General features: G+C 40.0%; 2 protein-coding genes across 3 annotated transcripts; both read left to right on the plus strand.

The window, feature by feature from the left end:
- The first annotated feature begins 1,516 nt into the window (after positions 1 to 1,516).
- Positions 1,517 to 26,462, plus strand: DCTN6 (dynactin subunit 6). The gene is made up of 7 exons (XM_082715643.1): positions 1,517 to 1,793; positions 10,042 to 10,106; positions 19,739 to 19,844; positions 21,367 to 21,455; positions 22,699 to 22,746; positions 24,073 to 24,215; positions 25,999 to 26,462. Exons 1-7 carry the CDS (start codon positions 1,771 to 1,773, stop codon positions 26,095 to 26,097), a joined length of 573 nt encoding a protein of 190 aa, XP_082571769.1. The 5' UTR covers positions 1,517 to 1,770; the 3' UTR covers positions 26,098 to 26,462.
- On the plus strand, positions 1,804 to 4,943 carry LOC309855406 (uncharacterized protein). 2 transcript variants are annotated; one of them, XM_082715644.1, is made up of 2 exons: positions 1,804 to 2,357; positions 4,793 to 4,943. In XM_082715644.1, the coding sequence occupies exons 1-2, from the start codon at positions 1,878 to 1,880 to the stop codon at positions 4,853 to 4,855; spliced, it is 543 nt and encodes a 180-aa protein (XP_082571770.1). In that variant the 5' UTR covers positions 1,804 to 1,877; the 3' UTR covers positions 4,856 to 4,943. The 2 variants fall into 2 exon arrangements, 1 of the variants encoding a protein (XP_082571770.1); XR_014306783.1 differs by lacking the exon at positions 1,804 to 2,357 and adding an exon at positions 3,121 to 3,188.
- Positions 26,463 to 26,910: the final 448 nt, after the last annotated feature.

Below are 26,910 nucleotides of genomic sequence, written 5' to 3' on the forward strand. Positions count from 1 at the left end.
GGAGGGTGATGGAAATGGCAATGAATACTTTCATCAAAGAATGACAGGTGCAGTGTACTGTGGGTATCCTGTAGTGGGTAAGTAAAGAAGCAATTAGGGGCGTGTGGGTAGCTGAGTCATCAAATATCTGCCTTTGGCTCAGGCTCTGATCCCAAGGTCCTGGGATCAAGCCCTGCATCACGCTCCCTGCTGGTGGGAAGCCTGCTTTTCCCTCTCCCACTCTTCCTGCTTGTTTCCTCTCTTGCTGTCTCTCTCTGTCAAATAAGTAAGTAAAATCTTTAAAAAAAAAAAAAAAAGCAATTATCTGCGGAGATAGGGAAATTTTAAAAAGAAATGGAAATGCTTAAATCGGTTCTGGAAAGGCCACAGGTGGCACAAAGATCTAGATGAACAGTAGAACAATGACTAAGCTTACACAGTATGGAACATATTACAATGTAATCAGATCCCTCATTAAGTTTAACTGTTAGGTATAGAGGAATTGAGTTGTAGTTAATTTGTTAGGAAAAAAAGTTGTGCTTTTTGTCTTTGAGTTAAATATTTATTAACTCCTACTTATACTTTTTATATTTGTGTTTTGGAATCACTACATTTTTAAAAAGATTTTATTTATTTATTTGACACAGAGAGAGAGGCAGGGAGAAAGAAAGGAGGGAGAAGGCTCCCTGCTGAGCAGAGAGCCGGATGTGGGGCTCAATCCCAGGACCCTGAGATATGATCTGAATTGAAGGCAGAGGTTCAACCCACAACTGAGACTTAAACCCTCATAGGGGGGCAGGGTGGGGAGCGGGGCAGGTGGAAGCCATGTGGGGCAGAGTCAGCTTGGCTTCATGGAGGATGCAAGTGTAATCAGAGAAAGAGGAAGAGGAGCATGACAATAAGGCAGAGAGAAGTAGGCCGGGGCTGGATCTAACCCAGAGGTAGGCAATGGAAAAGAATTTGGATTTTATAAAGAATGGAAAGTGAAATAACCGGATTGGTTTTTCCAGAGTGACTTTTGGCTATAGGAGAATGGCTTGGATGGGGGCTGGAGGGTGGGATGGGGATGTGACCGGGTGGAGGGAGCGGACTGCCCAGAAGAGCTGGCTGCTTAGAGAGGTGGCCGGGCCTTGCCCGTGCATTCCGTGCAGGGAGGTGAGCAAAGCGTAGGCTGCCTACTGAGTTTCTAGCTTGAGCTCTAGGTGAATGGTGGATCCCTTCACCGAGATGGAGATCAGAGCACCAACTGAGGGCGTAATTCAAAAGCTCTGTTCTATACGTTTTAGGTTTGATAGTACTTTGAAGGATCCAAGTGGAGATGCCAAGTACAATGAAGTAACCAGATGGGAAGCTCGGCAAAGAGGACAGAACTAGAGGTATCAACCCGAGAAAGCCGGCAGGTAGGAAGGTATTAACCTATGGGGATGCTGAGATCGCCCAGGAAGAGGTGAGCTCACACAAGAGAAAAGGGCGCAGGGGCCTGGCCGGAATCTTAAGCAGACCGAAAAAGAACGGTGGCCTGGGATGAGGTCGACAGGATGTGTGCCGGGTTGGACCAAGTCGCTGTTTTAAATCCAAGTCTATCCATCCGCGGACAGCGCGGACCATCAGCCGGAGCCCACGCAGGGCTGCCTGGTACCAGCCGCCTCAGCCAGGGGGAGGAGAAACCTCCAGCCCCCGCAGGCCCCGCCCCGCCCGATCCTGCCAGGCGCTCCAATCGCTTGTAGAGATCATCGCTGGACCCAGGCGGTTGTGTCGATCTCCGCTCCAACTGGAGACCGGGTCCGAACCATGGCGGAGAAGGCTCAAAAGAGGTGAGTCCGCGGTTTGAAAAAGCCTATTTCTGCACTCCGCAGGCGCGGCCAATCTGCTTCTGGTCGCCAGCGGCAGGGACTGAGATGGTGTCTTCTCCCGGGCGCTCGGCCGGGCTGGTTGCTAAAGCCCAGGGCTGGCGGCCGCTGAGGGAGGAGGCGACGAAGGCGGGTGTTAGGGAGGATGGGGAAGGGACGTGGAATCGGTGCCGGGAAGGTTTTTGTTCTTCGGTCCCGTCGCCCGCCTCCGCCACGCGCCGGCGCAGAGGGAGGGGGTCTCCGGAGGCGATGTGCGGGGAGCCTGTGGTCGCCCACTGCCGCGGGACACAGAGGGACGCCCCCGCTCCCCCACATCCTGCCCCGTTTGGGGCGGCTGCCCACGGTCGGCGGCCTGTAACAGCTTCCCCCTCCCGGCGTTCCGAGACGGCCGCCGAAGTGCCGGCCACACCCCAGTCCCCTCCTGCCCAGTCGGGGGCGGTGTGTGTGGTGTCCGCGCGTCGCCGTCGCTCGTCCGACGCGGGGCCGCGCCCGGCCCGGAGCTGCGCGGATCAGCCCCTGCGCCCACGCGTGAGGACGGCGGTGGGGCTTCTCCCGCCGTCCTCACTGCTGGAAACGGGGGGCGGCCGAGACGCGCTGGGCGGGAGAAGGGCTTCCTCGGGACGCAGCCGCGTGGAGCACCCTCTACTGACTCTGTCGCCAGGAAAACCGATTCTGTCGTAATAAATGAACATGTAGGGTTTTCTTCTCTTGAGGCAGTCACTTTAGTAGGTCCTCGGCTAGGCCTTTTCCTCCCAGCCGTCTGAGCACCCCTGGCCACATCACTCCGAAGTGCAGTGGCGTCTACACGGAGGTGTTTGGACTGTGTTTGAGTTGGTCTAGTCGTGAATTTAATTATTTTAGGTCTCAGAAGTAAGACGCAAACTCGACCTGGGTCCTCTCCCTCAGGCATAAGACTGGACAGAGGGACACTTGGGAATCGCTCCTCTCCTCACTTGTCTAGGACAAGTTAAATGATAGCTGATGCCCTTTTCCCAAAAAAATCATACTGAGAGGGAGGCTGAGGAAATGGAAACCTGGAAATAAGGTCTAAAACAGGAGGCATTTTAGAAAACCTGGTTTATTTGACCAGGGCCTAATAAATTGCATTATTTTAACACCCCCCCCCCCCACTCTAAATGAAAAGCATCGGAGGAATAGCGCTTAGGAAAGGTGATGTATTCAAGACAGCATCATTCTGCTCTCACAGGAAAAATACCCAACATGTCAGGATGTTTCCAGGAAACTTGCAGCTAACAGCAAAGACATGATTGGTGTTCCGATAATGATGCCTCAGGGACCAGCTGCTTCAGGAAATTTCTAATCTCTCAGCTTCAGTTTCCTCATCTATAAAATGAGAGGGTTTGGCCATTTCTGCTTTCTGTTCCATGGTACTAAAGTTTTTCATGCACTGGGTAGGAAGGTTATATTTTTTTCTGTGACTTCAGTAAACACATAACCCAGATGCATCATTTCTAGAATTTCCTTAACTTGTGCTTTGTAGAAGGTCGCTGTATGTCAAAAGGTTGGAAACAGATGTAGCTGTGTCTGATCTCACAAATATTTCTTGAAGATAGACTCAGGGATTATCAGTTTGGGTTTGGTATATCTTCTTTTAGAGTTTTAAAAATACTTGGTGGTAGGAGAAAAAATTGTGTATGTCTCCTTTTTTTTAAATCTTTCCCTATCAGTAGGGAAGTTGGTGTGATTTAAGAAGAATATTTTTGGTGATACTTTGCACTTGTATTAGTGAATATTAAGAGGGATTCTGGAATGTGAATGATGGAGAGATACGTTAAGGCCTTTGTACCCTACTAACTCTCAGAGCTTTATTTCTGGTCTCGAACTCTCTAGCTCTGTGTTTTCACTTTCTTACTGGGTCTTTCTCTTGAATTTTCTTTGGACCCTCAACCTGAATTAATCTAAAATTTAACAAAATAAGTTCATTATTTTCATATCCTTTCTTTTCTATGTACTGATGATTTTTAAATCTTCTCACAGATATACCAACTATCTAGTAAACCATCACATAATCTGTCAACCTCTTTTTTTTTTTATGATCTCCCCATTGAAACCTGATCTCCCCATTGAAACCTATCAGCTTTGTTCTCTGAGGCTGATGCATGGCTATTGTCCTGATAATTTCCCTCTGTCCTCACACACTGGGGCCTCTGTTTCTAGAATGTCTTGTCTGTTGGCTTTTATTTAGCTTGGTACATCCTTTGGCAGCTTCCTAATAAAGAGTACTTAAGAGATCTTTTTTTTTTTTTTTTAAGTAAGTATGTATGAAAGTAAGTATGAATGAAAGCAAGTATAAATACTTACTTAAGTAAGTATGAAAATGCCTTTATTCTCCTTCCATACTTGATTGCTAGTTTGGTTAGATAGGTAGCTCTAGTTTGAACATAGTTTTTTTTTTTTTTTTTTAAGATTTTATTTATTTATTTGTCAGAGAGAGAGAGAGAGAGAGCGCACAGGCAGACAGAGTGGCCAGCAGAGGCAGAGGGAGAAGCAGGCTCCCTGCTGAGCAAGGAGCCTGATGTGGGACTCGATCCCAGGATGCTGGCATCATGACCTGAGCCAAAGGCAGCTGCTTAACCAACTGAGCCACCCAGGCGTCCCAAGTTTGAACATAGTTTTTGCTTAGCATTCTGTAGCTATTGTATTCTGGTTTTCTAGTCTCCGGTATTGCTTTTGAGGACTCTGAAGCCATTCTGATGATTTTAATCCCTCTGTGTGACTTTGTTTTTGTTTTTGTTTTTGTTTATTCTGCAAGCTATAAGGATCTTTAGCATGGCATTCAGAAATTTTAAGAGGATGGGTCCTTTGCATTCGTATCCTTTTAGAGTTGAGATTAATATCCTTTAGAAATGGGAATTTTTCTTGTATTATTCTTTAATCGTTTTTTCTACAAATTCTTTTCTCCTTTTGAGATTTCTTTCTTTTTATTTTTTTATTTTCCTTAGGAAGAGAGAGACAGCACAGTGGGGGAGGGGCAGAGGGAGAGAAAGAGAAGCAGACTCTGCTGAGCTGGAGCCCAGTACAATGTGGGGCTCCATCCCAGGACCCATGAGATCAGGACCTAAGCTGACCCAGGAGTTGGACACTGAACCAACTGCGCCACCCAGGCACCCCTTGAGGTTTCTTTTATTTGGACTCTCTAATTTTCTCATTTTTCTCTCCTCCCCCCCCCCCCCATTTTGTTCTACTTTCTGGAAGAGCTCTTTTTTTAACCTCACTCCTAGTGATTTCAAATTTCGATCATGTTTCTAATCTCTTGGAGCTCTTTCTTCTTTTATTAATTTTTTAAAAGATTTTATTTATTTATTTGACACAGAGAGAGAGAGATCACAAGTAGTAGACAGGCAGGCAGAGGGGGAGGGGGAAGCATGCTCCCGCAGAGCAGAGAGCCCAATGTAGGACTCGATTTCAGGACCCTGAGATCATGACCTGAGCCAAAGGCAGAAGCTTAACCCACTGAGCCACCCAGGCGCCCCTTGGAGCTCTTTCTTAGACATTGTTCCTTTTTCATAGACTTCTGTCTTGTTTTATGCAGAAATGTCTCTTATTTCTCTGAATTATAAGGTTGTTGTTGTTGTTGTTTTTTTAAGTTTTCTTTTAGTACCTGAATTGTCTGTGTTTCCTCAAACTGTTCTTTTTGCTCTTTGGTTTGCTTTTATTCCTTTTTAGTTGGAGGCTTTCCTGATTCATCTGATAATCTCTGGTTCTCCGTCCATTATTAAGAATGAGAACTAAACAACTGGAAGGGGGGGAGCGCCTAGGTGGCTCAGTGGGTTAAAGCCTCTGCCTTCAGCTCATGATGATCTCAGGGTCCTGGGATTGAGCCCCGCATTGGGCTCTCTGCTCAGCAGAGAGAGGTCCTTCTTGTGCTCTCTGCCTACTTGTGATCTCTGTCTGTCAAATAAATAAATAAATCTTTGAAAAAATAAAATAAACAACCGGAAGGGGAGCTGATGGGCTAAACTAAACTACACCAGGGAAGGGGAGCCGGTTGGCTCACTGTTGCTCTGTCATCATTACTTACCTCTAGACCTGATGTCTCAAGTGCAAGGCCACAGGGAGGAGCAAACTTTGTCTATAAAAAAGTAGTTTTGGGGGGCGCCTGGGTGGCTCAGTGGGTTGAAGCCTCTGCCTTCGGCTCGGGTCATGATCCCAGGATCCTGGGATCCAGCCCCGCATCGGGCTTTCTGCTCAACAGGGAGCCTGCTTCCCTTTTTCTCTCTCTCTGCCTGCCTCTCTGCCTACTTGTAATCTCTGTCAAATAAATAAATAAAATCTTTTAAAGAAAAAGTAGTTTTGGGGAGCCTGGGTGGCTCAGTCATTAAGCGTCTGCCTTCGGCTGGGGTCATGATCCCGGGGTCCTGAGATGAAACCCCTCACTGGCTCCCTGCTTGGTGGGAAACCTGCTTCTCCCTCTCCCACTCCCCCTGCTTATGTTCCCTCTCACGCTGTCTCTCTCTCTTTCAAATAAATAAAATTTTTTAAAAAGAGAGAGAAAAAAAGTAGTTTTATCTTGTTTTTTCTTTTGTTAGGCAGTATATAGTGTTCCAGTTAGGTGATGATTATATTTTATTTCATTACTCCTCCCCTTTTAAGATTTCATTATTCTAAACAACATTGCCAATTTTTGCATATATATATTCCTTCTATTGAATTCTTGATGAGAGAACTCCAGAAATAGATTTGCAAGGTCAAACATTGTGACTGTGTTCATGATTCCTGATGCATATTGATACAGTATTTTCCAGGAAGTGTCCTAATAATTGTCAACAAAGGTGTTCAAGTGTCTTAATTAAATTATAGGTGCATCATCATTAGATTACCATCATAAATAAAAGCAAAAACTCCTCAGTACCCTGAACAAACTAATACAAGAAATGGACCAGAATTTGATTATACTGACTATTCTAAGTATTCATTTTTATTTCATAACACAACCTTTTGTTTCTTACTTACATTGACTTGTGTCATGTATCAAGCATCCTGAATGTAATATGACACAGAACAGGTATAGACAATGATCTAGAAATACTATAACCAATGTCATTGAATATGACATAATAAGGTTATATATGTGATAGCTGGGTATTTATTTGAAGGTTGGAAGTAAGGAGAAGTGATACTAATGAATAATAATTTTATCCTTGGTTAAAAAAGATTGTTGTTGAAGCAATAGGAACAGTGATTTAAAGAACAAAAAATCTGGTCTTGGGGCACCTGGGTGGCACTGGACTCTTGGTTTTGGTTTAGGTCATGATCCTAGGGTTAGGAGATCAAGCCCTACAACTGTCTGGCTTAAGGGCAGTCTGCTTGAGATTTTCTCTCCCTCTGCTCCTCCTCCTGGTGCTCTTTCTCTTTCTCTCTCAAATAAATAAAATAAATCTTTAAAAAAAAAAACAATCTTAAAGGGAAACTGAGAAGTCTAAAATTAATTAAATGATAATTAAGAGTAACAACAAAGTATTTTTAGGTAAAATAAAGTTTAAGTGGGGGAGGGCATATAGAGATCATAATTTGAGGGAGATTTTTTAAGGAAATAGGGATAAATAAATAATCACCCTGATTATGGAAATGAATACAGTACCCACTTAGCACCTGGTGTTAAGAAAATTTTATCAATCTCTTTTTTGTTTTGTTTTATTTACATATTGAATAAGCAGTGCATTTGTGGGTTTCAAAATGCAAGCAGTTAAAAAATGGGCATCTAATGAAAAAGTGTATTTATACCTTTGTGTCCCTGCTATCCAGCTCCTCTCTCTGAAGGTGATAAATATTATTAGTACCTTGTCTGTTCCTCTGGAGTTGGTTTGGAAATATTCAAGCAAATATGAATATTCAGCAGGTACACACTGGTGTGGCTGTATTGGTTGCATCAGTTGTAAATGATGCTCAAAAGTTAGAGAAATTTAATGTGCTAATTACTTTAAAAATTTTGTTAGTATGGCAAGCATGTCCTGTTTAAGTTTATGTTACATATAATGAAAATTTATGTTAATCAAGGAGGACAAATACGAAAGCATGAACCTGCCTCACAGTGAAACATTTGGAAAAAAAGAAAACCTGGCAATAACAATTTTTTTAACCAAAGAAATGTCCAAAAAAAGACATGAAAAACAAGTAGAAAGTACCATTAACATTTTTATACTATCTACTATAAGTTAAAAATAAGCAAATATTTTCATACATGAATATTTATAGAACTTAAAAAATAATATTGATATGAGTGAATCATTATACTCTACATTTATGGTTCTTACTGCTTGAAAAACGTATTTGCTAAAATAAAACAAGTTTTTAGAAAATTTATAAACCAAAGCATTAACATTTTGGTCAAGAAAATTTCAACTGTTTTACATACCAGGTTTTATTAATTTATTTAAAATGTATCATTCCGGGCACCTGGGTGGCTCACCACCAACCACTGGGTTAAGCCATTGCCTTCAGCTCAGGTCATGATCCCAGTAACCTAGGATCAAGCCCCATGTCAGGTTCCTTACTCAGTCGGGAGCCTGCTTCTCCCTCTCCCTCTGCCTGCTTCTCTGCCTGCTTGTGCTCACTCTGTTAAATAAATAAATAAATAAATAAAATAAAAATAAAACGCATCATTCATGGCTTAGAAAGATAGTTTGATAGGTTTTGTTGGTCTTATGGAGCCAGAACAGGTTAAGGATATTAAACATCATACTGAAAGTCTTAACCAGGGCAATAAGGCAAGAAAAAGAAATAATGCATGTAGACTAAAAAAGAAGTAAAAACTGTCCCATTCATAGACAACAAAATTCTTTTTGTGAGAAATCCCAGAGAATCTATGTGAACTGAGTGGGTTTAGCAAGGTTTTAGGAAACAAAGTCAATATACAAAATTATATTTCTTTCTTTCATTTTCTTCTTTTTTTTTTTAAAGTAGGCTCCACACCTAGCGTGGAGTCTAATGGGGAGTTTGAATTCACGATCCTGAGATCCAGTCCTGAGCTGAAATCAAGAGTCTAACACTTAACCTACTGAGCCACTCAGGTGCCCCCCAAATTATTGTGTTCCTACATACTTGCAGTGAACAACTAGAAATCAAAATTTTGAAAAATCCAAAAAGGATTATAAAGTAAAAGTAGCTAACATGGTAGCTGCTATTTTAGAGAAGCTGAGTGCATATTTAACACCATGAATAATTTCATTACTACTAAGGAAAATACTTAATAAGAACAAGTTACCAAATGATTATCAGTTTAAGGGCAGGCGGGGGGAGTCATTTGGTACAGTTCTGCATGTCAGCTCATGGCCCAGCCAAGGCAGCATTTGTCAAACAGGATGTCACAGAATATCAAAAAGTATCAGTAAATTATTTGTACATTAGTAATATGGGGACAATTTGCATTCCAATTTATATCACTCAATAAGCAGTTTTATAACATATATAGTTAGAGAATAAATAGGAATTTTTGTAAATTTTAAATCTCTACATTGATTTCTATATTAATATTATCTTGCTGGTTGTTAAATATTTTGAATGTACATTCTTTTACAAAATTTACAAAATTTACGGTGTATTATATACCCACCATTTTCTGGCTTTGATCTTTTTTGACTTAATATAGCTTGGAAATCATTCCAAATCTTTACATAAAATATTATTCTTTCTTTTTTATGACTGTGTAATAAACTGGTGTACCGTAGTTATTAGTATTAATCAGTCCCTTACTAATGGATAGTTAGGTGTATTCAGCTTTATCCTATTTGGAAACAATGCTGGTGTTAAAAGAATCCAAAGCCTCTTTTCTTGAGCATTTTATTTTTATCATTTTTTAAAAGATTTATTTATTTTAGAGAAAGAGAGTGAGCACAGGGAGTGGGGGCAGAAGGAGAGAGAGAATTTCAAGCAGACTCCTCAGTGAGCACAAAGCCTGATACGGGACTCAATCCCGTGACCCTGAGATTATGGCCTGAGCAGAAACCAAGAGTCAGTCACTTAACTGAGCCACCAAGGCACTTCCTCAAGCATTTTAATAAGGTATCATTAGTGATTTTAGCCAACGGATTGTATACTTCCTGAGAATTTTATAATATATTAAATATCCTATTCTCTTACAGTTTTTTAAATCCATTTTTTAAACCTTTTTCTCACTGCAGTGTTAAGATAACTTCTATAACAATATTTTTTAAATGTGCCCATGGTGAATATTACCTTTTTCTTTCTACAGTGTGAAGATTGCTCCTGGAGCAGTTGTGTGCGTAGAAAGTGAAATTCGGGGTGATGTAACCATAGGTAAGAAAATAGTTTATTAGTTATTTAGTTAAATAGTTTATAAATTATTTCTAAAAAATGGATGTAATTTAATTTATTTCAGTGCTTTACAGTTAATTAGGTTTTATATTTTGTCTGTTTCACTGATGTGCTAATTTTATTGACAAAATAATGTATTTTTCCTGTAAATATTAAATATTTCTAATAGAATTAAGTCTGATGGAAACTTTTAAGATTTTATTTCTAAGTAATTTCTATACCCAGCATGGGGCTCAAACTCAGAACCCTGAGATCGAGTTGCATGCTCCGCCCACTGAGCCAGCCAGGCCCTCTGATGGACTCTATGTTTATGTTTCTATCTGATAAACTAATGAGGCAATATAATGAAGTCATTGATTTATTTGAGAAACATCCAAATGTGTATACCTGCTGGGACACAGGAGTGAACACAGCAGACAAGGTACTGCTTCATGGAGCTTAGATGCTACTGTTAGCGAGTGTGGACCATGGAGTCAGACAGACCTGGGTTAGCATCCGTGCTCTTTACCTGCCAGTTTACTTTAGTAGACCGCTTAACCTCACTGACCTTCATTTTCCCTATCCGCGTGTAATTGTGTGTTTTAGAATTGGGTTCAGCTGCATGTAGTGGTGGCTTTATCCATGCAGAGGTTTATTCTTTTTTTTTTTTTTTTTAAAGATTTTATTTATTTATTTGACAGAGAGAGATCACAAGTAGGCAGAGAGGCAGGCAGAGAGAGAGGAGGAAGCAGGCTCCCTGCTGAGCAGAGAGCCCGATGCGGGACTCAATCCCAGGACCCTGATATCATGACCTGAGCAGAAGGCAGTGGCTTAACCCACTGAGCCACCCAGGCGCCCGAGGTTTATTCTTTTATATAAAGAAATATAGAGGTGGGCAATTCAGGACTCCTTAGTTGGTTGTCCAGGGCCTCTGGCCTTGTAGGCCAGGATGCGATCCTACAGCACCAAGAGTGATCTTGGATAAGAAAAGGGAGGAGTGGAGACAAAAAGGTGTACCTCCCAGTTGAGTCAGCTTCCTTTAAATAGTCTTCCTGAAAGTTCCACAGGTTTCTCTTTGTATATACAGTCTCTGCCTTGGATTTGGTGTCATGGACACTGTAGCTACAGGGAAGGCTGGGAGATCATAGTCTGAACTGTGCTTTGCGTCTCCCAGTCTGACAGGGTTCTGTTACCAGAAAAGAGGAAAGCATGGATATCTAGTGGTAATTAGCAGTTTTTGTGACATGCAAAATAGGAGTGCCTACCTCGTGGGTTTTTGAAGGATTCAATAAGAGAATGTTTGTGAAAAGTCATTGCCCAAATCCTGACTCTAGCTAATCGCACCATTTAATCTTAACATTGTGTAGCCTTGCTAGAGGTGAGATCCAACACTGAAATCAAATGAACAGTTTAACAGGTGGCATCTTGCTTATATGGACATGATTAAGTTCTCCCAAACTAAATTTTAGCCACTTATTCTTTTACATATGTTATCACGGCCTATCATGTCCTTGGAGCTTTACAAACGTGAGTCTGTCCTTACTAGCAGCTGCTCGTTACCAGAGTAGAGCTTTCGGAGAGAAAACATGCCCTGTTCCCTTACACCAACAGGATCTATAATAGGGAAAAAAAATAGGAGTTTTATTAAGTCTAAGCCTCTGTGACCAATTTAGGCATCATGTCTTAGAGAACATGTGACGATTGTGCTGGTATTATGGAACATCATTGGGAATTTCCGGGTTGGATTTATATAATTATTTTAAGTTGACGGAATTTCAGAGTTTAGAAGATGACCCAGTTTCTGTTCAGTGCTATGTTAACTCTTTGTGAATTCCCAAACCGCTTGCAAACTTTTTAATGAGGAGAAATCATGATGGCTACTTGTCTATCGGTGCTCTTCTGCACTATTTTTAATCTGGTATTTTTATGGTTTTCATCATGATTTGAGGAATAACCCTCTCATTAGCTCACAAGGTATTCTATCATTAGAATGAAAGTAAGACTAAAATACTGTAGCTAATTACACACATTTTCCCTTTCATTTCTCCTTCTTCCCCATTCTAAAACTAAGTATACTATACCTACTCTGGAACAGATGTAAAGATGGCATAGACCCCTCTGCTGGCTAAACGTACAAGGTGTATATATATGTTGTGTGTGTGTGTGTGTGTGTGTTTCTGACTTGGAAAAAAACCTTCTGTTACTTGTAGAAGCTTATGTAGAATAGCAGGAAAACCTTTCTCCTGTGCAAAGGAAGGGTGGGCCACTGGGATTAGAGCGTGGGCGTTACCGGGAGTCAGCGCTCGCTTTCTTGTTTCTCCTGTTGTCTTTCACTACTTTATGCTCCTCTCTTTTCTTTATCCTTATGTCAACCAACCTTCCCTAATGTTGAAATTATGTAAGGAAATACAGTGTTTATTTTTTATTTTATTTTATTATTTATTTACTTATTTGACAGACAGAGATCATGGTTAGGCAGAGGCAGTCAGAGAGAGAGGGGAAAGCAGGCTCCCTGTTGAGCAGAGAGCCCGATACGGGGCTCGATCTCAGGGCCCTGGGATCATGACCTGAGCCAAAGGCAGAGGCTTCTACCCACTGAGCCACCCAGGCACTCCAGGAAATAGTGTTTAAATCTACTTTCCATATAGGTTTTTCCTCTAGCTGATAGTACACAGATCCTTGGTTAAGTTATAAAATGACAGTTCAATACAGATTTTCAGTGATAGATTAATAGTGTAAGAAGTGGTCATAATTTTTAAACTAGTGATTTGAAGCTTGTCATAGAATGAATCTAAGATAGTATTTCTTATGCTTATTTTTGACCCAGTTTTTTTAAACAAGAAAATTTGCTAAAATACTTAACAGAAATATTTCAGTTTTTTAAATTAAGGAGAATATTCAGAAGGGATATAGTTACCCATTGTTTAGTCTTTTATAATTCTTCATTTTCATTATGTGTTTCTTATCTTTTTGTTTTTGTTTCTTTTTGTTTTGTGTTTCTCGTCTTTGTATATATAAGTATGGAAACTTTCTAGAACTGGTATTTATTTATTTATTTATTTATATTTTTAAAGATTTTATTTATTTATTTGACAGAGGGAGATCACAAGTAGGCAGAGAGGCAGGCAGAGAGAGAGGAGGAAGCAGGCACCCTGCTGAGCAGAGAGCCTGATGTGGGACTCGATCCTAGGACCCTGAGATCATGATCTGAGCCGAAGGCAGCTGCTTAACCCACTGAGCCACCCAGGTGCCCCTAGAATTGGTATTTAGAGAGCCATTTCTATCTTTTTTTTTTAAAAGATTTTATTTATTTATTTATTTGTCAGAGAGAGAGAGAGAGAGCGAGCGCGCACACAAGCAGGCAGAGTGGCAGGCAGAGGCAGAGAGAGAAGCAGGCAGGCTCCCCAATGAGGAAGGAGCCCGATGTGGGACTCAATCCCAGGACTCTGGGATCATGACCTGAGCGGAAGGCAGCAGGTTAACCAACTGAGCCACCCAGGCATCCTTTTATTGTTTTTTTTTAAGGATTTTTTTTTTTTACTTAATTAAGAGAGAGAGATGAGTTGGGGGGAGGGGTAGAGGGAGAGTGAGAAGCAGACTCTGTTGAGCAGGGAGCCCGACGTGGGGCTTGATCCCAGGACCCTAGGATCATGACCCGAGCCCAAGGCAGATGTTTAACCAACTGAGCCACCCAGGTGCCTCTCCATCATTGTTATATTTGGTATAAGATATCTCTAATCACGGTGCCTGGGTGGCTCAGATAGTTAAATGTCTGACTCCTGATTGTGACTCAAGTTATATCTCAGAGTTGTGAGACCCAGTCCTGCCCTGGGCTCCATGTTGGGTGCCCTGGGCATGGAGACTGCTTAAGGTGCTTACTCTCCCTTTCCCTCTTCCCGTTCCCTCCCTAAATAAATATAAATGTAAAACCTTTTGACTGTTATTAATTCATTTTTCTGATGTAATATATCAGATTAAAAAGCTCCTAGGAGATAGGAAGTTAAATCAACTGGGAGAGTAGAGATAAGTTATTTAATTAAAACTTACTCTCTCCACCATGGTTGGTTGGTTGGTTTTCTGACTGATGGCTTTCATTTATTTATTGATTGATTGATTGATTGATTGTTTTTGCCTAATATACCAGAATAAAGTCTTTTTCTCTTATGCTATGGATAGGGAGATTTGAACACTTAATAAGCTCTATTTTCTGGGTTAAGTAGCAATAAACTTAAAGTAGATGAATTAATGGATTTTTCACAGGATGTTATGCATAACTTTCCATCCCCTGCTTGGTTATACTCCTACCAGATTATTCCATTCTGAAATATTTCTAAAGTAATTTTTTCCTTCTCTGTGTTTCAGTGGTGTAGTAGAACTTTAAACCTGATCTTCTATTCTAGAAAAATCAGGTGTTTATCAAAGAAACTAGTCTGAAGCTTTGGAGTATTGTCCTTAAGCAGAAATTCTGTGACTTGAGGCTCTGCTGGAACCTGACCCCTTTCATTAGAGGCTGCTGAGAAACAGACCTTGGGAAAAATAACAGCTCTCTTGTTAATTACCTTGTGGGTAAACAAGGTTTCATAGTATCAAGCCTGTTTGTAATTAGGCTGCCTTGGATTTTGGGCCATGCATTATTTCCTTAAATTTGCTTTGAAAGCTGAAAAACACTGTAGAAAGTCACTTCTAAGCACAGTCTGTAGTCCCACCATGGGGTGAAAGTCAGCCACCTGGTCTTAGGACAAGGCTTGGTTGGGACATTGCAGGTAGGAAGGCAGAACTCCACACAGTGTAAAATGCTGAGATGGAAGCCCTATGTCCCACTTACTCTTTCTGTCCATTAGAGGTTTGTGTTTTTTGTTTTTGTTTTAAAGATTTTATTTATTTATTTATTTGACAAAGATCACAAGTAGGCAGAGAGGTAGACAGAGAGAGAGAGGGGGAAGCAGGCTCCCTGCTGGGCTCCATCCCAGGACTCTGGGATCATGACCCAAGCTGAAGGCAGAGGCCTTAACCCACTGAGCCACCCAGGCGTCCCCCATTAGAGTTTTTAATACAGATCAAAAGCTTCCCTTTACCATGGAAATCTTTTTCAATAAGGCAGAACAGTGGCTTTGGCTTAAATTTCATCAAATATAAAGTAGTGCTTACAGGTACTTCAGCTTACAGGTCAAAAGAATTGTTTTAATTTTCAAGGAAAAAGCTTGTGGCTTTTTGAACTGTTTATTGACATATGAAAATGTGCACAGAGATTGCTTTCTGTGGCAAAGACAGGAAAAATGTCCTTTACCAAATGAGGGGAATGGAAATTTGATGCAAGGAATGCCTTTCTGGCTGTGTTGCATCAAGCCCAGCCAACCATTTAGAAAAATAATTCATCAGCCGGCAAGGCAACTCCAACTCTAGACACATTTATCCAAACAAGGAGATAAGCCAAATAGGGTTTCAGCGCATTTGGTAAGAAAATATACAAACTACCCTGCCAGTGAGAGCTCCAAGAAGTTCACAACAGCCTTTAAAAAAAAAATCTTTCCATGGTGACAGATTTTATTTTTAAAGCATTTTAATCTCAAGACTCAAACTTGGTTTGCAATCAGACCCATTCTAGGTAAAAGTGCTTCTCGCATGTGGAAGAGTGTGGAGCAGTCTGTGCTCACATTTTAGTCGGCTGCAGCTGCGCAGGACTTGGAATAGCACTTGGATGCCCGGGCTTTCTGGTGCCAGCCACCAGCCCCAGACTGTGTGCAGAGACGGGAGTCCACACTGTGGACCGCACACCTGCCCCTGAATGGCCCTTTAGTGAGCCCTCCAAACCAAAATTTTAGCAGTCATGTGCCAAAGGACATGTGTACTAACCTCTTTAGTCTCTACCCCAAAAGACCTAGGACAGCTTTAGGGGAGCTGTTCAGTTTATTATCACCCATGACTTTTGCTGTTACTTCACAATTCAAAGTTTATGTTTTGACCTTTTACGTTCTTTCTGTCCCAAATATGAGGACTTGTAGTTTGGCGGTACTACCACCAGGGGGAGGTGCTGTCTTAAGTGCGGATCTCACCCAAGCTGGTGATGTTGCTTGGTATCTCAGGGCCTTTAGATTTCTAACCAGGAGTTTTCCAGTTTTCTTCTAGCTAACTTATTGATAATGATAAAAATGGTAATAACAATAATAAAATGCCTGGTTAAAATAGCTCAGGCATCGTATTTAAAAATTGTATGAGACATAGAGATCGTGTCTTTGTTTTTTTCAAATTTCATTTTTTAAAATTTGTGTTTGTGTAATTAACATGTATTATATGTATTTTTGAAAGGGAAAAATGGAAATATCACTTGTTTTCAGAGCTACACTTTAGAAGAGCTTTTTAAGGAAGGCAGGTTTCAGTGATAACCTTGTCATACTAGTCCATTCTCAGGAAGCTTCTCGCAGGTGGACTTGCTGTCAAAAGCTACAGCTTGAGGATCAGCAGAACAGCTAGTGCAGCCGGCTTCTTGTTCAGCAGTGGCAGCCGATCTGCTTTCTATCACAGCGTGATGATCTCTTCCCTAAGATCTAATGCTAGTATGGAAAATACTTTTTTAATTTCTTTTACTATTTTACAGTAATATATAAATTTCTTCATGCTGATTAAAAGGAGTTACTACCCTAGTAACCTGAGTAGAGGAGCAAAGTGGACCCCTTTTTTGTCTCTCAGACCAGAAGGAGTTGTTTTGCTTATTATGATAGTTATACAAATAGCCTTTGGTGTCAGATAGTGATGAACCTCCCATTTTTAACAGTTACAGACCAGACCCTGTGATCTGCCTTTCAGACATTATTTCTTATAACCCACACTTCAACACGATGAATTAGGTTGCTCCAGATCTCATCTTTTTATGGGGGAGAGAACAGGTATTTGAGAGATGAAGCACACAGCCTTTCCGTGGTAGAGACCAGGGTGGGGGCCTTCCAGATGAGGGGTGGGGTGCTGGCAGGGCTCTAATGACCAAAGAACCTAAAATTGAATTTGTCCCTTTTATCACAGAACATTTTATTTTATTTTTAAGATTTTATTTATTTATTAGAGAGAGAGAAAGCAGAGCGAGAGAGAGCACCACTGGGGGAGGGAAGGGGCAGAAAAGCAGGCTTCCCTGGGAGCAGGGAGCCTGATGTGGGGTTCCATCCCAGGACCCTGGATTCGTGACTTGAGATGAAGGCAGATGCTTAAGCAGTTGCTTAACCGACTGAGCCACTCAGGCACCCCCATCACAGAGCATTTTAAAGTAAAATGCAAATCTGGTATTGTGCAAACTATAGATTCAAATTGGTTCACACAGCTGGAAGACCTGTAAGAAATTTCTCATTTCAAAAGAATCCAGTGTTTGTTTTAGTATTTTTTTAGCACCTCTCCCCCAAAAGTAGTAACATCTAAATGCCCATCATTAAGGGCTTGGTTAAATAAATTATGGTATGCTAATATGATATGAAAAGAATAGCTAGCTAAATGTACTTACACGGGAAAATCACCATGTCTTTTCAGGTGAATAAAGCGAATTGCAGAATAATAAGTACTGTTCCTTGATTTAAAAACAAACAAACAAACAAACAAACAAACCATGTGCCTATAATCTGTATTTTTCTACCTTCAAATTCTATTTTATTCTTTAACTTTATGATAAAATATATTTTATATACATTGACATTTATAGGTCTTAAGTATACAGTAGAACTTAAGGCTGGAATAATATACCCCCAAACTTTTAAGAATAATTACCTCTAGGGAATAGGGTTGCATAAAGAGAGGATCTTTCACTTTTTGCTTTGAGTTTTTGTTTGTTTTTTTTTAAGATTTTATTTATTTATTTGGCACACAGAGATCACAATTGGGCAAAGAGGCAGGCAGAGAGAGAGAGGAGGAAGCAGGCTTCCTGCTGAGCAGAGAGCCCGATGCGATGCGGGGCTCGATTTCAGGATTCTGGGATCATGACCTGAGCCGAAGGCAGAGGCCTTAACCCACTGAGCCACGCAGGTGCCCCTTGCTTTGAATTTTTATAATGGGCACATACTACTTTTATAAATGTGTGTATTTTTTTAACAAAGAAAAAAAAGGCACACATGTCCACTTGAGAACCTTCCCAGAGATCCAAGAAATCCCCCCTTCTGTCCTGAATAGAAGTTGCCAGAGAAATTTACTTTGGCATCTGAGGACTTGGGGAGTGAGAGGTGACAGAAATAGCAAAGCCTCTCTCCTGTTGTTCCTTATCAGACTGTGGGTCCTTTGCCCGAGCATCCTGTCTCGGCCCCACCCTCCTTATCAGTCCCCAGCTCGTCATTGTTAGGGGAGAAACAAAGCTGCACGGAGGTTCCTTCCAGTTCTCTAGGCACCAGGAACACCTCATTTATTTTAATACATTTGTGTGTGAGTGTGTTAAGTATTTCCAGTTTTCAAGATAAACAAAACAAAGAAGATACCCAAGCTCCAAAGGGCAAAAGTAGCATGTGTTCCTTTTTGTTTCCCTGTGACCTGTAGCACTGCATCACCAGCAGGTAATGACTACGGAATAAATTAATTTACACAATCCAGTACTGAGCTTCATGAACAGTGTCATCTTCCTAACCGCCTCCCATCTTTTGTCAATGCTTCTGCCCACACTCTCCTACTTTCAGAGACCCATCCTGCTGCTGGTTTACCAGTAGAAATAGCCTTTGGCCTCGGGGGTGGGCGGGGCCCGTGCTGCAGGGAGTGGCGCATGTGAGGTTCTATTTTCTCCTGAGTGGTTTCATGATCACCAAACGCTAGGCCTTCAGGAAATGAGGAACCAGGGGAGGGAACACGTTAGCACTCTAGAATGCTGTCCCTGTTTGAGCAGTGCAATGCCTCCTCCACCCTAATGGTGAAATGGATGTGGTGAGACCCCATCTTGCTCCCTTCAATTTGAGATGGGAGACTTTGCCTCAGTTGGCCTATCTCAGGGTCTTAGGACTCCAGTAATCACATTTGTCTCCTTCCGCTGTCTCCCTGTAACCTTTTTCAATGAAAGCTCTGCCTCCTTCCAGGGGTTAGGCTTGCTGTAGGGACAGAGACAAAGTAACAAAGACAACATTAGTTTACATATTTCCTGTCTCCCATTGCTCCTGTATTGCCTTTTAGCCACATAATGAAGAGACTAACTCTGCAGTACACTAGAATAAGAAAGGGCTTTGTGGTTCACTGGCATGAGAAAGCTGCAGCGTTGTAAGCAGAGAGCCTCATTTTTATGAAGGAAAGCAAAACAAGGAAGGGAATGAATTTTTATTGCCAACAATGTGCCAGAATACCGTGTCTACAAACATTATCTCATCTAATCCTTACAACCACTCTGCGAGACTGGTATTCTCGCCACCCCCATTTCACTGCTGAGATAACAGAGGCTTCCAAACAGCCGCTGAGCCAGGGCTGTCTGGCTCCAGAGCCTGGGCTGTCTCCACTCACCTTGGCTTGAGATCTGGCTCCGACTACTGTTGATAACAGCGCGGAGATAACGTCTGTAGTGTGCCTAGGGTGCCTGCCGTATACTTGAGAAAATGTGCCTCCCAATAGCCTTGACACCCCCCCCCATCTTCTCCCCTCCTATTGGAAGCGTAGCCTCCACCAATAATTCCGTTTCATCATATTTTTAACAGGACCTAGGACGGTGATCCACCCCAAAGCACGCATTATTGCCGAAGCCGGGCCCATCGTGATCGGTGAAGGTAACCTCATAGAGGAACAGGCACTTATCATAAATGCGTGAGTACGACTCTTACAGATACTCTGAATGAAGGGGCACAGATTTACAGCAGACATCTGAAAAGCCTGCTATTTTAGAACTAGAGAAACATTAAGGATCTTTCAACACGAGAAATTAGTTAATGAGGAAACCAGATACCAGATAGGTGAAGAGACTTGTCCAAGGTGAGAGAACTCGTCCGTAGCTGACTAGAATTCCCTCCTGTGTCTGATGGCCTTCCCTTACATGTCGCTACCTCTTCTGTGCGCTAAGCAAACATTTCCTGACTCTAGATCAAGTGCTGTGCTGACCACCCCAAAGAGAGTCTTTTGATTGGATGATTTCTCAGTTCCGAAGGCTGGAATGTTATTACTCATGCCCAGACACATGAATTTAATTCTGTTGTATATTTTCATAAACCTTATGTGGGGATGGCACCCAGAATTATATTTGAAAATTTGGAGGGTTCTAGAGGCAATTTTTAACTTTGAAGAGTAAAGAAATAATAAAATATTAAACGTGCATAATCTTAGTGAACTAGACTGTAATACCTATGAAGTTTTCATAAGCATTTGTAAAGCTTTCTAGATAAAATTTTGGCAGGAAATTCAAGCTTATACCTAATTTATAGCAACAAATGTATGGAATTTTTAAGAAAGACCTTGGGAAAATATTTAACTGTGATAAAGAGATTGATTTGTCTTAACACTTACTTAGAATTTGGGAGTTTCTACTATAGTAAGAGTTTCTTTTTAAAATCTATTTTGGCACCTTTACTGTAAGTCAGTTGACAACAGCTATATTCTGTAGTAACTCAACTGTCAGAGATAAAGCTCCATTTTAAAAATGGCTTCCTCTTAGACCACAAACATTTTATGTTCCAAATATTTCAAACTACCTAACAGCATAAAATAATTATTTGTGAATATCTGTTTGCATTTCACAATCTTGAATGATTATTAAGAATGGAAATTTTTCGACCCAGGCCCGATTTTGATTCTAATTTAACAAGCTAAAAATGATAGCCAGGAACATTTTTACCTTGTCCTGGAAAAGGCCCTCTGCACTTTGAGCTTTACTGTGATGTCTTTAGGCATCTGCCTTTGGCTTCCTTACATTTCAGTAGTTCTTTTTCAATTCAGAATCAGTTCTTCAGCACAGAGGATAAATAATTCACTTGGATTAAGAAATTACTTATATAGTTATATATATATATATATATATATATATATATTTTTTTTTTTTTTTTTTTTTAAAGATTTTATTTATTCATTTGACAGAGAGATAGATCACAAGTAGGCAGAGAGGGGGAAGCAGGCTCCCCGCTGAGCAGAGAGCCAGATGCAGGGCTCAATCCCAGGACCCTGAGATCATGACCTGAGCTGAAGGCAGAGGCTCAACCCACTGAGCCACCCAGGCACCCCTGTAGTTATATATTTTAAGCTTGATGGAGGTAAAATTGAAAGAGTGAACCCGAATTCTAAAACAAGAGAATTGCTTATTGCATTATTGATTTTGATGATTTGTCTCTTCTTTTTATAGTTACCCTGATAATATCACTCCTGATGCTGAAGATCCAGAACCGAAACCTATGATCATTGGCACCAATAATGTGTTTGAAGTTGGCTGTTGTATCCTTTACAACAATTTAAGTAAACTCTTCTTCCCGCCTGTCTTTAACATTCAGATCTGTCCCATAGAAATTGTCGTGTTTTAGCTATCAAATATGTCACATATATTATAAGTATGAGTTCACACACATACATACATATTTTCAGGTACCATCTTGCTCCTGTTGCTACAGCTTGTTGATGGGTAGCAATGACTGAGTGGCAGTAGACACAGAAATAGGAATCCTGGTTTCTAGACTGATTTAAGAACCTCAGCTCTGTCCATTTGGTTCCTGTATGGTTTTGGTTAGCAGTATGCTGTCTGATGTAAAGAAATGGTGGATGGGGATGGAAATATTTCATTCTTTGTTTTTTTTTTCCCCCAGAGTGCTATCAGTTCTTATGCTTGATTTTTGTCCTCTAAAAAGATAGTAAAATGTTTTCATGGTATCAGCAAAACATTATTTTATGATAGGAAAACTTGGATGAAAAAAATCTATGTTTAACAATAGCAAAATATTTAAATAAATTAAGATATATGTGTAAAATGGACGATCAGGACCATTAAGCAGTCATTTTGAACTATGTATTTAAAGATTTTAATGGTATGAAATAATGCTTGCTTACAAATTTAACTGAACCAAATAAGCGAGCTGTGAGAGTTTATACAGTTTGATTTTATACCGTTTGATTCCCAGTTATATAAAGGGAATTGTATGTATTTATATAAAGATATATCAGACTGTTAGCAGTGTTAGCATTAAGTGATTTGGTGATAAGTAATTTTAATTTTCTTAAGACAGTCATGAAAATATGTTCCTCATAGAATTGGGGTAAAAGATGCTCATTTCTTTAGAAAATATAGAAGGCGACTGAATCTGTTTAGGGATACTTGTTAAAGATTAAAACTTTACTTTCAGGCTTCTCTGAGCAAGAAGTTCTGGCCAGACTGGGGCTGCATGGCCCTTCCCATGCCTTTGTCCTCTGCCGTGGTGCAGGATAAGGATATAGTGAATTAGGGCACCTGGGTGGCTCAGTGGGTAAGTGTCTGCCTTCAGCTCGGGTCATCATCCCAGTGTCCTAGGATTGAGTATCCCATCAGTCCTTGCTCAGAGGGAGCCCCTCTCCCCGTCTGCCCCTCCCCCTGCTTGTGCTCTCTCTCTGTGACAAATAAAGTCTTTAAAAAGAAGAAAGGATATAGTGAATTAGTGGAGGGAAAAAAAGATGAACGCATTTACAGTGTTTACTTAACTCTGGCTTACAGATTCTCAGGCCATGAAAATGGGAGATAATAATGTTATTGAATCAAAAGGTAAGCTATATTTGGAATTTTTTTTTGTGAATAGTGAATAGTGATTATCTCTTTTCTCTTTATTGTGTCCTGAAAAAACAACCGAAGTGGAAACTATGGCAATGTGGAAGGAGGGTATGGTTGAAAGTGGACTAAAATGTTATGAGACTAATTATTTGCCTTTAAGGAACTTAATAATATGTTTAATATATTGAATTAAAAATTCATCTGTGGGTCTGCCTGGGGGGCTCAGTTGGTTAAGCATTCAACTCTTGATTTTGGCTTAGATTATGATCTCAGGGTTGTGAAATTGAGCCCCATGTCAGGCTCCTGGCTGGGCGTAGAGCCTGCTTAAGATTCTTTTTCCCTTTCGCTCTGCCCCTCCCTCCCTCCCTTAAAAAAAAAAAAAATCATCTGTGTACATTTAAATCAGGATTGAATTAAACCATAATTTTCAGATGAAAGATTTGAAAAAGATTTCTACTAAATACTAATGTCAGTGATAACTTAGTTGATTAATATAATTGCAAAATTAAAGGAAAAAATCATTTTCTATAGCAGTTTGCTTTCTTTAATTGTAGAAGTTCTACAATTAGCCAGTCAGGAACAAAGGAAAGCTACTTATAAATGGAGGTGGGCAGGAGGTCATGTGAAGTTACCACCACTACTAGGAAAGCAGCTCCAAGACCATGTCCCACTACAGTCCAGAAAGAACCTGAACAATGAGACATCTTTAGAATAATGATTAAAAAAGAAATAGAGGGATGCCTGGGTGGCTTAGTTGGTTAAGCCTCTGCTTGTGTGTACTCTCTATCTCTGGCAAATAAATAAAATCTTTAAAAAAAAAATAGAATAATGATTTATCTTTGATGGTCCTGACTGGTGTGAAAGAAAATTATTTTTAATTAATAGAATTAGACTTTTTGTTAATCTACCTAACGGTTTATTATTTCAACTTGGATTACCAATTATTATCATTGTTATTTTCTGTTTATTATATACTTACTGTGCGTCAAACCTGTGCTCGGCATTTTACATTTAATGTCTCACTTATTCCTTACAACCAACTGCAAGTAGGTCAATCTTTCCATGTTATAAATAAACTTGCTCAGAGAATTTACAGTGACTTGCCCAAGGTCACACAACTAGTCTGCAAAGCTCTGTTTTAATCCATTTAGTACTAGTCAGGCACCTGCCTCTTTACTTTATAAACTCTGAGCTAAAATATTTCCTTAAATTTTTTTCTTAAGGGTAGTTTGCAATTTAATATTTAAGTCATTTTTAGAAAAAAATCAGTGTTCTACTTATTTGTCTTAAATTTCAGGTCTTTCTTTGTTTTTACTGCAGCATATGTGGGCAGAAACGTAATATTGACAAGTGGTTGCATCATTGGGGCTTGCTGCAACCTGAATACGTTTGAAGTCATCCCTGAGAATACGGTGATATATGGTGCAGACTGCCTTCGTCGGGCGCAGACTGAGCGGCCACAGGTACTAGAACCTGTCTTTAAAAAGAGTTTTTTCCAAAAGGAACAGACTTACATACAGAGAACAAACTGGTGGTTGCCACAGGGAAGGTAGGTGAAGGGGTGGATAAAATACAGAGGTACAAGCTTCCAGTTATAAAATAAATAAATCAAAGAGATGAAGAGTACAGCATGGGGCATGTAGTCAGTAATATTGTGAGAGTAGTGTATGATTGCTGATGGCGGCTACATTCTTCATGGTGAGCACTGTGTAACGTATGGAATTGTTGAGTCGCTGTGTTGTACGCTTGAAACTCATACAACACTGTTAATTATACTTGAAAGTTCTTTCTAGGGCTGTTGATTTTCCCCAAAATGTCACATGATTGTTTTAATGGGACAGCAGTCTGCTATTTAAGAAGCAGATGATTAAAATAAAACATCAGAGAAACATTCCTAAAACTAGAATTTATTTGCAGTGAAATTATTCAGTCTTCAGGTTATTACCAAAAATATGTACAAAGATGACAATGACAAATTGATAGAAAAAAGGAAATCCAGAGATGTTTTTCCTGGTCTTTTGTGTTTTCACTAAAGATGAGTCACCAAACTTTATAAACTATTGATTCACTCTTAAAATATTAATCCTCCAGGGTAAGGAATGACCCTACCAAACGTTTATTGGGCAGCCAACTTAGATCCATCTATTAGTTTGCCAACATAGACTACTTGAAAATAAACACAGTTGGTGAATATGCAAATGTATGTGGATATTTTCCTGGCTTATGAGAATTTATCTTCTCCTCCTAAGAACCAAGAACAATGAAGAATATGTATTTAGAGTTTCATTTAGGAGGTAAATAAGATAGGGTACTTGGGGCTTTCTTTGGACAGAAGACATTCTAATTGAGGTCTTGATCCTCATCACTTGGCCCACAATATCGTGCTTTAGTTACCCAGCCTCTTTCCCCTCCCCACAAAGAAAATATTTTTTAAGTCATTTATCACTTTGCATCTGAATCTTAGCCATATTTTATCAGAAATTAAAACTCCAGTTCTCTTTGGGCTATTCTGTTTTTCTGACGTTTGGCTTTTATTACATTATAAGCAAGTATGACTTCTATAGACTAAAATGGCAATGAGAACGAATCCGTTTTTCTTTTCACTGTCTTTCTCATAACCGCAAAAATGATTGAAGAGGGAGAAACGAATTGGGTTAAGGGAGATTAGAGTTAAGTAAGCAAGAATATCTGAAGTTTAATGCATACTGTTTTCCACATTTCGGTGATCACAGTGATCATGTAGAGGTCCTTATTAAAAGGACTGCTCAGACTTACTGAATCACAATGTCTAGGGGAGGGGCCTGAAACTGTATTTGTCACGAGTGCCCCTTGTGAGTTTCATAGTGAGGGAAGTTGGGGCAAAGCTGATATACAGGAAGGGGGAAGAGCTGCTGAGGCCCGCAGCCGTGTGCTGTGCGGGTCCTGTGCAAAACTGTGTGCTCCAGGTCTCTGCTTACGTTGCTGTCTGTGATTAGAACTGTTTAACTTTTTGGAGGCCAGGGTAAAGTCTGCCAAAAGCAGGATTGAAAACAGTCCTGTATAATTTTTTATGTAAAATCTTTTGGCTTTTTCTCATGACCAAACTTAACATAAATTCATTGTAAATTAAAAAGAAAAAAAAAAAAAACAGGTAAGCAAAAATAAGCCAGTGAAAATCACCTCTATTTCCCTGGCATGGTGGTGATTATTTCTGCCTGGTATTCTTTGCCTTCTGCTTGTCAGTCCATAATTATCTTATCTTTTTAGCCCCAGACACTACAGCTGGATTTCCTGATGAAAATCTTGCCAAACTACCACCACCTAAAGAAGACTATGAAAGGAAGCTCAACTCCAGTTAAGAACTAAGAACAATACATGACATCAAGATAAGAGTTTGTCTTTGACCACTGTCTTTTGAAAGGGCCACACTGTTCATGCACTCTTAGCAGTTCCCGGAATAATCCATGTTGACTTTATTTTGTAAAACTGAGTCAGAGAAGAAGGTAATGGATTTTCACTGTAACTGTCCTTTGTAATTTATATAAAATGCATTATTTTCTTATATCCTTTCTCCTGAGAATTTACAGGTTTAGTTTATTTTTCTTTTGTCATATAAAATGTCAGCTATGGATTTTAATTGTATAAAAGACTCCCCGTGATAAGGAAGGACATATTGCTCTGTATTTATATTCTAGCATATATTGTACTAAATAAAAATGCTAATGGCAGGACTTTTAGTGAACATGCTTTAATCGATTTTTCTACGTGTGTTAACTTTCCCAAAATAGATCTTTTCATTTTTATTGCATGCTAGCTACATTAAAGTTAATGTGCTTATCTTTTCCTTTTGTGGCTTTGGAGCTGTTTAAAATTTCAGGTGGAATTTTCACAGCTGTTGAATTAATTTGACTTTATTTTGTTTTCAAGGGAAAAAAAAATTTATTTTCATTTTAGTAAAACAGAAATAATTAGGGAAGGATGTATTCAGTAGCATACAAAATCAGTTAAGAATAATCTCTGATGAAAATGACAAGTAAATGGCCATAGAGTGGTCCTGGGTTTCTGAAGACAATAAAACTGAAAGAGATTTTGATATATTTATAAATTTATGAAATGATTTTGGCATACTGCTGAAGACTGTTGATGTTGTTATGATTTGTCTAGTTACATAATGGCAAC

This window comes from Mustela nivalis (assembly GCF_964662115.1).
Source record: "Mustela nivalis genome assembly, chromosome: 20".
NCBI lineage: Eukaryota > Metazoa > Chordata > Mammalia > Carnivora > Mustelidae > Mustela > Mustela nivalis.